The 10640-nt window shown below is 37.6% G+C and overlaps 1 protein-coding gene and 1 long non-coding RNA gene across 2 annotated transcripts; one reads left to right on the forward strand and one right to left on the reverse strand.

Annotated features, from left to right (window-relative positions):
* Nucleotides 1-77: 77 nt before the first annotated feature.
* Nucleotides 78-2911, forward strand: LOC129246964 (sterol carrier protein 2). The gene is made up of 5 exons (XM_054885732.1): nucleotides 78-300; nucleotides 870-1193; nucleotides 1247-1437; nucleotides 1568-2451; nucleotides 2528-2911. The coding sequence occupies exons 1-5, from the start codon at nucleotides 256-258 to the stop codon at nucleotides 2716-2718; spliced, it is 1635 nt and encodes a 544-aa protein (XP_054741707.1). The 5' UTR covers nucleotides 78-255; the 3' UTR covers nucleotides 2719-2911.
* A 3409-nt stretch (nucleotides 2912-6320) lies between these two features.
* Nucleotides 6321-10206, reverse strand: LOC129246965 (uncharacterized). Its single transcript, XR_008582530.1, has 2 exons — nucleotides 8057-10206; nucleotides 6321-7591 (listed from the first exon to the last, which is right to left on the reverse strand). It is a non-coding gene; the product is annotated as an uncharacterized LOC129246965 (long non-coding RNA).
* Between the last annotated feature and the right edge of the window lie 434 nt (nucleotides 10207-10640).

Genomic DNA, 10640 nt, shown 5'->3' on the forward strand with positions numbered 1-10640 from the left:
GGATATGTATCGATTATAGTAAAAAATCGATAATTACAGTTTGAGTACCGGTGGATTAAGTACATTTCCCAGCTGAAATCTTTTTTATCAGTGCGAGTTACATTCAGTACATAGTTCATTGTATTTGATCCGTGGAATCTGTGGTGGTCTTATATTTGCCACGAAGTGGTTGTCTGATAAAGTACTACGAATCAGCTGAGTAGAAATTTTCATCAAATTATTTCCACACAAAATCTAAAAACAGTGTAATTAAAAATGACGAAAACTAGAGTGTACGTAATTGGTGTGGGCATGACCAAGGTATGTTGGATTGTAAATGTAATGGAATGCAGTTTCCAAATTATCATATTTCTTCACTGATGAACTTTGTACTTAAATTCAATGTAATCGGCGTCGTGAGCAAGTTGGTAGATGTTTAGCAAACTACAACCAACAAAATGCTCTGTCACGATAAAGAAAATTGTTTTCAAACAAAACAAATGTATCTGAAAAGCACCAAAAATTATTGGGTTTAAGAAATGTTATTGTTAACGGCGAAAGTGATCCGGTGATTTGGGACAAATAGACCCATGCGGGCAGTTCTTAGCCCGATAAAAATTCTGGAATGGTTCGGTAAGATAAAACCGCCCGTCGCAGGAGCAGGCATAAATCTTTAGTGCATAATTATGAGACAAGGCATCAAAAATTGAGAAAGCTCGGTCAAACATACTCATAAATTTATATACATGCAATCACACTCATATATTTATATACATATGTATATATGTATATGTATATAAGCTGCTCAACAATATGTGCATGTTGTTGTTTGCACGGCGAACATATTTATTAATCATTTACATATTTTATTCTTTTACGTTTTTCGCCAGTTCGAGAAACCCGGTCGCCGCGCAGATGTATGTTACCCAGATATGGCAAAAGAAGCTGTCACTAAAGCTTTGCAGGATGCCAAACTTTCCTACTCAGAGATACAGCAAGCCACCGTCGGCTACGTATATGGTGATTCAACTTGTGGCCAACGAGCTTTATATGGCATTGGTATGACCGGTATTCCAATATATAATGTTAACAACAATTGCTCGACTGGCTCTAGTGCACTCTATTTGGCCAAGCAGATTATTGAGTCAGGAAATGCTGATTGCGTGCTCGCATTGGGCTTTGAAAAGATGGAGCGGGGCTCATTATCAGCTAAGGTTAGCATTATTTTGGATGCTCGAAATCCCAGTATTAATTCTATTTCTTACAGTACTTTGATCGTGCCAATCCCATGGAACGTCACATCACCGAAATGGCGGAACTTACCGAAATTGGCAGCGGTCCAATGGCAGCGCAAATCTTTGGTAATGCTGGCAAGGAGCATATGAAGAAGTATGGAACAAAGCCAGAGCACTTTGGCAAGATCGCTTGGAAGAATCACAAACATTCAGTTAATAATCCGTAAGTAACAGACGGCCATCTGCATTCAAAAGATCAAAGTTCAACAATCAATAATATAAATACGCAGCACTTATCTTATCTTTTTGTAAATTTTAACCCTTTCACTTATTCTCAAAATTTTTGCACTTAGCTACTCCCAGTTTCGCGATGAATATACGCTGGATCAAATTATGCGTTCGCCGCAGGTGGTAGAGGGTGTGCTTACGAAGCTGCAATGTTGCCCCACCTCGGACGGATCTGGTGCTGCAATTTTAGCATCCGAGCAATTTGTGCGCCGTCATGGCTTGGAGGCCCAAGCTGTGGAAATAGTTGCCATGGAAATGGCTACCGATCCCGAGTCGACTTTTGCCGACAAGAGCTTGATGAAAATTGCTGGTTACGACATGACGCGTTTAGCTGCGCAACGCATTTTTGCGAAAACTAACTACAAACCGCAGGATGTAAATGTAGTTGAATTGCACGACTGCTTTTCAGCTAATGAACTAATCACCTACGAAGCATTAGGTTTGTGCGAAGAAGGCAAAGCTGGCGAATTCATTGACCGCGGTGATAATACATACGGTGGTAAATACGTTGTGAACCCTAGCGGCGGTTTGATTTCTAAGGGACATCCCTTGGGTGCCACCGGTCTGGCTCAATGCTCCGAACTGTGCTGGCAGTTGCGTGGTTTGGCTGAAAAACGACAAGTGCCTGGTTGCAAGCTGGCATTGCAACACAATTTGGGCTTAGGTGGCGCAGTTGTTCTTGCTCTGTACCGGTTGGGCTTTCCAGCAGCGGCAAACCTTAGCCGCAATTTAACTGCAGCTAGTAAGTTTGCTGCTAACGCGGAGGGATTCAAAGTGACGCCACTGCTGAAGCTTTTAGAAGTTGCCATGCACGAAGATCAAGACAACCTAATCGAAAAGGTGCGCGCTGTGTACGGCTTCAAAGTAACAAATGGGCCAAATGGGCAAATTGGCTTTTGGGTCATTAACGCTAAGGAGGGTAAAGGCAAGATTACCTTCAATGGGAGTGGTAAGTGTGCATATAAATATACCATGTAACAAAAAGTATGCGAATATGTGTAAACTCTTTCAATTTTGTTATGCAGACAAATGTGATGTTACATTCACCATCAACGATGATGATGTTACCGAACTGATCACCGGAAAATTACCGCCGCAAAAGGCATTTTTCCAGGGCAAGATTAAAATTCAAGGCAATATGGGCCTGGCAATGAAACTTTTGGAATTGCAGCAATCGGCCCAATCGCGCATTGACACGCTACGTGCGAAGCTATAAGACTTCACACATTTTGTGGATATTTCACAAATTTGATTTTTCTTTAATAATCTGATTTTGGGGTTTATTATTGGTTATAAGGGTTTAAATCAATTATAAAATCAGTAATTGGATGCAATGTATGATAATTATCTAGTATATTAGTAAGTTTTTTCGTTTTGTATTGAACACTTTCCATTTTTATATGTACACATACACATACACAAATTATTTTATATACACACTTTTAAATGCGAAATAAATATTTAACGAAAGTTTAAATAGCGCCTTAACTGTATTTTATCAAAATAAATATATGTGTGGGGTGTTTTTTTAGCTAATATACATGCGAATTATCGATGTCGACAACTATGGTTTGATAGTTGAGAATGACCAACTGTTGTGCCTAACAATCGATTTATTACATATTCAAGCCGCCATTGACGCCATGCGCCCAATATTGGACTGAATTATGGACCACCCATAGCCACGGCGGACATATGCTGAATATCATATTAAAAAAAAATGAATGCCATGAACTTATTTACCAGATTACCAACAAAATCCATTCCAACAATATTTCAATTCTGTCTTATCATTTTAAGTTCTCAAGCTCGTAAAAAACACCCGATACATGTTGCAAATCTATAGAACCCAGATGTTCCAGTCGGCCAAGAGCTTGCGTTCGGCTAAAGATTATGGTACTCGGAGAAAGTCGATGTTGCACGAGCTAGTAGATACCGCCATCACATAAGACGCCTCAAAAACAACAGCTTGGGTACGAAGAAAGAGTTTTGTCGAGGCTCTATGCTCCCGAGCGAATTGAATAAGGATTAAAAAAATGGATCTTTTCAAAGGATAATGCACCTGTATACACTTCAAGTGTGGTCAAAACTTGGGTTGTGTGCCAGAACGTTGATGCTAAAGTTTCAACCGTATTCCATAGATCTTCACATTATTAAAAATCTATGGGGATGACTTGCTCGTAAAGTTTATGCAAATAGGTAACAATTTAAAGACAAAAATGCTTTAACTCGAATCACTGGCTGGTCTGAAATATCATTAGGCCATCTGGAAAATTCATACAAATCCAATCATCGACATATTTACGAAGTAATTTATAAACAAGGTGGCAGCACGAACTAATAAACTTTAACCCCCGTTGGCCATCTTTTTTAAAAACTTCCGTTGGGCATCCGGGTCTGACCTTTTCTCGTCCTGTTCGAGAATCCTTTTTAAAAGGTTATATCCCTAAATCGATAGAAAATTAAATTTAAAATTTTAAGAAGCTACCTGAAAGCACAAATCGTTAGCTATAATGGAAATATGTTAAATTCACGTTCTCAAAGTCGAAAAAGTGTTGCCAGACCGCTTAGCCGAACGGAGGGTTCAATAATAAATGTAAAAAAAAAAAATTCCTTGGCTAGTGCCTCTTATTCAAGTGAACCAATAAATCAAGCAAAATATTACAACTTCTGAGGTTTTTCTGCTGCAAAATACCGTTAGATGGAGTAGTATTTTGATGCATATTTTTTTTCGAGAAAACTGTACATTCTTCACTTGAATTACTTAGGGATAAACGCTAAAAAAAAACACTTTTTTCATGAATTTATTGTAGCGAAACGGTTCAAGTCAGTTTATTAAAAGTTGTTGCATATTAATATATAAAGTAACATTTCAAGAATATTTGATAAAATTTTCATGTAAAAATATTGCAAAATGAGCGAATGAGAGCACATTTACGTAGACGTCTTTTCAAAAATACATTTTGCAGTAGTCAGCATATCTCAGCGTAGAATCATCTGAAATCAAAAAAATCGAATAATTTAGTTAAAGTATGAGTTAAACTTCCCCCCAACGTTTATTTTGACGATTTATTTTCATTTTCAGCCATTTGGTAGTCGTTTGAAGTAAAAAGTGATTTTTGACGAAAAAATGCCGCCATTTTGTAGGTGTAAAACCACCTTAATATAAAAAAAAAATGGCGAAAAAAAAACGTTGGGGGGAGGTTTTTTATATGTTAAATATGTGTGCAAAATTTCAAAAGGATCGGTTGAGTAGTTTTCAAATGCCAATGACTACGCACTTTAAAAAAAAGGTTCGAGAAAACCGCGTTTAAAGTTTGTAACGGACTACGCGCGCAACTGCTGCGTCTCGGCAGATGTTTGAGGCGGCTCGGCTTTATGCTCTATAACTTAAAAAGTTTTGCTCGGATTGACTTAAAATTTTAACACGGTATTTTTGAAATGTTTCACTACAATAACATGCAAAAAAAAATCGATTTTAATCCCTTACCCCCCCCTTAACCAAATATGGACTTCCAAACGGCCAACCTTCTGCGGCTATGAACCCAGGAGTAATGTTTTTTAGCCAAGCTGGGTTATTTTTGCCCTATTGACTGAAGCGGAATCTTGCTGGGAGATCCAAAGCTCTCCATTGAAAAGAGTACTGCTCAGCTGCTTCACCTCGCCCTCTAAGACATCCTCCTGGTACTTTTTTGAAGATATGTAACGCTCCTACAAAACACTCCCCACCAAACCCATGACGGAGGCTGGAGGGTGGCCACGCTGAGTCCTTGAACCCTTGGAACAATATTTTTTCGCCTTTAGTAGTTGTACCATAGATTTTGTCGTTTTGCTTATTAAAACTTCTTCAACAGTGCAAATTTGCTCATCTGTGAAAAGAATATTTTCATGGTCGTTGATCGCGTGCCAACCGAAGAAGCTGCTTGCATCTGTCGAGTCTAATTTTCTTCAAAAGATGTCCAGTTGAGCGATGGAAGGCTTTCATGTCGTGATCATCTCTAATTAGTCCTGACATGGATCTGGTCGATGCATTCATTCCCCTGGACATGATTTTCTGCTTTCTAAGAAGGCGAATTCCTTCTCGAACGACTTTTATGACTGCACTGGCTCTAACCACGGGAGGAGGACCACTTCTTTTCTATTTGTCAATTCTGGCGTTTGGGAAAAACGATTGTTCGTACGGTAACAAACATTCCCGAAATATTAAGTTTTTTCAGCAATTCGTAAATGTCACTCGATTTTCCTCCTCACTACATTGTTAACAAGCGACATTTGCCAAGAAACTGCGTATAATTTATGAGTAGAAAATGCATGCGAACAAAAGCGAAAATAAAGGAACTTTTTTTTGCGAATTTTTTCTCGCCGTATGCATGGTAAAATTAGTCACAGAATTTATGGCAAGACTCAGTATGGGAAAACCTTGGATTACTATATTAGATAAAATACGTTTGCTTTAATAACAATTTTCATCTATAAAAATTATTGCCTCTAAACAAGTGAACTGGGGTGTATAAAAATAAATAATGAATAATTGGCGAAAACACTTCTGTTAGGTATTTGGCCGAGCTCTTCCTACTATTGGTAGCGTTCGTCTTTATTTTTTTCCACAAATGGTTTTTTATGAGCAGTTTTTTCATAGCTAAAATACACTCGGAGGCTTGCCATTTGCCTGCCGAGGGACTGTATACTCGTAGTAAATTGAAAACTTTGAAACCGTTTTCCTCGTATTTCGAATTTTTTGAGTTATAACGTTCTTCCCAGAAACGAGCACAATGTATGTATGTATGTACATTTCATTCCATGATAAGAAACAAATCATTGACGTATTAATAAAACTTTATTTGCTAATCTTTCATCTATATTTAATATATGTATGTAAGTATGTATATGTAATATAAGTATATATGTATATGTATTGTATTTCTGTAGGTAATTAATTGTTTCTGTACATATGTATGTATGGGAAGCGCAATTCATACATAACACTTATGTGGGCGTGTATTTATGTAAACATGTATGCATGCGCGTTTCACATAGGGATATACAACAAAATATATGTAGGTACCACTCATATATGCAAATGTAAATATTTCTGTATATGTATATGTATATGTATATACGTAAACTAACTGCCACAGAAAACAAAAAACGAAATACAATTAAACAAATATGTTTTTTATATGCAGACCTGCGATTTTTGCAACTAATGCAATTTAACAACAACTTAGACGCCTACAAATACACACCACCTCGCGCATTTCGCCCAATTTCTTGCACTAGCAATGGGGTGCTTCTTAATGAGTTATTGTGTAAATAGATGGTGCATTTAAAAATTAAATATATTTATTTGTTTAAGTATATTTATGTATGTATACATACGCGTATTTAAAATCTGATAGTCAAATCCTTTCAAAATACATTCATATATGCAGGTCAATTGAAAATACAAGGGCATGAAAACTTTCAAACAAAATTTTTTTTTTTTCTTAAATCGCAGTAAAATATTGTATGATATTTATGTAAATATATGAAAAATTATTTCAAGTTCGGTGGCACCACTTTCCTTATAGGCGACGCATATTGTATATATTTACTGTTTATCCATCCATCGTTTGCCTAGCTTTTTCTTCGGCTAACCATCCGTAGATCTTAATCCCATAAAAGCCAGTTTACCGGAGCGACACAGATTTTTATACGGCCAACAACTGAAGTAGAATTGAATGACTGAAAATTTGCATTTAATCCTAAAAGTCTTTTGTGCACTTTACTCATCACAATACCTCATCCGAACCCAGTAATTGAAGGTTTGCACTTCGATCTCCCTGTCTGTTTGCCTTCTACTCATCACAATACCTCATCCAAACCCAGTTCACTAAGGAAACCTAAGATGGGTTGTTATAGAATTGAATAATTGAAGGTTTGCAGTTCGATCGTCAAGTCTTTTGTGCCTTCTACTCATCACAATACCTTATTCAAACCTAGTTCCCTAAGTAAACCTAAGATGGACTGTTATAGAAAAGAATTGAAGGTTTGCGCTTCGACCTCCTGGTCTTTTGTGCCTTTTACGCATCACAAGACCTCATCCAAACCTAGTTCACTAAGTAAATCTAAGATGAGCTGTTATCTAATTGAATAATTGAAGGTTTCCACTTCGATCTCCCTGTCTGTTTGCCTTCTACTCATCACAATACCTCATCCGAACCCAGTAATTGAAGGTTTGCACTTCGATCTCCCTGTCTGCTTGCCTTCTACACATCACAATACCTCATCCGAACCCAGTAATTGAAGGTTTGCACTTCGATCTCCCTGTCTGTTTGCCTTCTACTCATCACAATACCTCATCCAAACCCAGTTCACTAAGGAAATCTAAGATTGGTTGTTATGGAATTGAATAATTGAAGGTTTGCACGTCGATCGTCAAGTCTTTTGTGCCTTCTACTCATCACAATACCTTTTTCAAACCTAGTTCCCTAAGTAACCATAAGATGGACTGTTATAGAATAGAATTGAAGGTTTCCGCTTCGACCTCCTAGTCTTTTGTTCCTCATCCAAACCTAGTTCCCTAAGTAAACCTAAGATGGACTGTTATGGAATAGAATTGAAGGTTTGCGCTTCGACCTCCTGATCTTTTGTGCCTTCTACGCATCACAATACCTCATCCAAACCTAGTTCCCTAACTAAACCCAAGATGGACTGTTATAGAATAGAATTGAAGGTTTGCGCTTCGATCTCCTGATCTTTTGTGCCTTTTACGCATCACAATACCTCATCCAAACCTAGTTCCCTAAGTAAATCTAAGATGGGCTGTTATCTAATTGAATAATTGAAGGTTTGCACTTCGATCTCCCTGTCTTTTTGCCTTCTACTCATCACAATACCCTATCCAAACCCAGTTCACCAACTCCAAACCTAAAATGGGCTGTTACTTTAGCAGCGTCCCCAACAATTTGAGGAGAGTTTTATGCTGTTACAAAAACTAACTGCCGTTGGTGAATGGGTAATGGGTTTCCTTTGATAATAACCACACTACCAGCAACTTCTAAAAAAGAAGATTATTTTAGAGAAAAAAGCTCGCGATTATTCTTATTATCTAGCGAGACTTGTGCCAAGAAGCCATTTCATAAAAATAACAATAATTTTCAATTATGCAATTTATAAAAATGTATCAACACTTATTTCATTCTATGCATCGAATTTGAACCGAGTCATTTAGATGTACCACTCTTGAGATTTCTTTTGCATACGAATGAAATAAAGTGTGTCATTATTGCCTCATTTGGTCCATATTCGATAAAAGCAAGCCACTCTTTTCATAAAACTAGAAGACAATTTTCTCATAGCATTAAATTTATATCACAATAAATAATTCTTGAAATTCATAAACTATGTGAAGCTGCACTGTACTGTGAGGCGAATGGTTGAGGGTAATGGATGACTACCTATCCATAAGTAACAAACCATTGAGTCCCCGGGCACATAGGATGTGATGCCACAACCAAAAACATCCCCATCACACCCTCACTAATGTATGACGTCTCATCTAAGTGAGACATTTTTACCGAGGTAACGGCCGCCGTGACCGAATGGGTTGGTGCGTGACTACCATTCGGAATTCAGAGAGAGAACGTTGGTTCGAATCTTGGTGTAAGATCAAAAACTAAGAAAAAGTTTTTTTCGAATAGCAGTCGCCCCTCGGCAGGCAATGGCAAAACTTCCGAGTGTATTTCTGCCATGAAAAAGTTCCTAATAAAAAAAAAATATATCTGCCGTTCGGAGTCGGCTTGAAACTGTAGGTCCCTCCATTTGTGAAACAACATCAAGACGCACACCACAAATAGGAGGAGCAGCTCGGCCAAACACCCAAAAAGGGTGTATATATATAACAGGACAAAGACGAACTCACTAACCATGGACTGGGCAATGTACGCCCATCACTACTCTGAAATCAACCCAAGCAAAAAAGAGGCCAGTCTACGACCCAAACATATCTCTCCATGTGCTAAGGCACTTTACTAGTAAGCGGATTGACCAAACAGTTATAACCCATGCTCATCTATTACAACTATCCTTAAGCGACACTTGTTCGCTCTGCGCAGAAGCCGCAACGCCTAAACACATCCTAATCTGTCCAACAATAGTTGCACGTCGACAAGAGATTTCGTAATACGCAGACCCCATCGAGATGCTATAAAATTACATTGTTTAAAATGCACAATTAATATATAGCTTTCTGAAAGAAGTTGATTTGCTCAGAAGGATTTTGACCAATCGCTTAAAGCAATTCATAAATTTCTTCGGATAAGTTGCAAGGGGCAGCTGAAGGCCTCCGTTGCCCGCGTTGCGAGTATTGTTTTTGTAGAATATTTAATTTATTGGACAAAAATGGCGCAAGCATTCTTAAAAAATGGTAGGCCAAACTTAATTTCGCCCCACAAGAGCTCTTCCAGTTTTGTGCCCTACCTACGTAAGGCAAATGGTTTTAATCACAGGTAACACCCTTGGAGGTCGACCGGTCGACCTAAAAAAATGTTTTCAGTTTTTCGCAAAGCAACAGTCGCGTTAGCGCACTGCCTACCCGGCGTTTTGAAGATTCATAAATTTAAGAAGGAGCTGTCGTAGTAACGGACAGACAAGCAGTTTGATTTTAAGGGGGTAGTATGGTTAATTCGGTGTAAAACAAGCATATTTTTCGAAATTTTTTTTGTCGACACAGTTGATTTATTCAAAATTTTAAAATTACTTCATTATAAAGTCATATTTAAAGAATATTGTGTGAAATTTTCATTGATTTTTATGAAGAAATGAGTTGGTGGCAGCGAATCTTCGCGGACGTCTCATAAAAAAGTTTTATTGCGGTGTCCCTCAGAACTCATTACTGGATCAACTAAAATCAAACTAAAATTAAATCACCAAATTGATTTCATCAGCTAATAAAGTTTCGCAGGTAACAACGTCGAATTTTTTTTTAATTTTTTAAAGCGCTTTGAAGTCAAAACACCGATTTTTCATAAAAAAAACTTGAAAACTTTGTTGTTTTAAAATATGACAAAATTAAAAACTCGACGTCATTACCTCGTGAATTAAGTAAAGAAACAAAAAAACCAAATTTGAAAAGAATCGGTACAGTAGATATGAATC

This window comes from Anastrepha obliqua, chromosome 5, assembly GCF_027943255.1.
Source record: "Anastrepha obliqua isolate idAnaObli1 chromosome 5, idAnaObli1_1.0, whole genome shotgun sequence".
NCBI lineage: Eukaryota > Metazoa > Arthropoda > Insecta > Diptera > Tephritidae > Anastrepha > Anastrepha obliqua.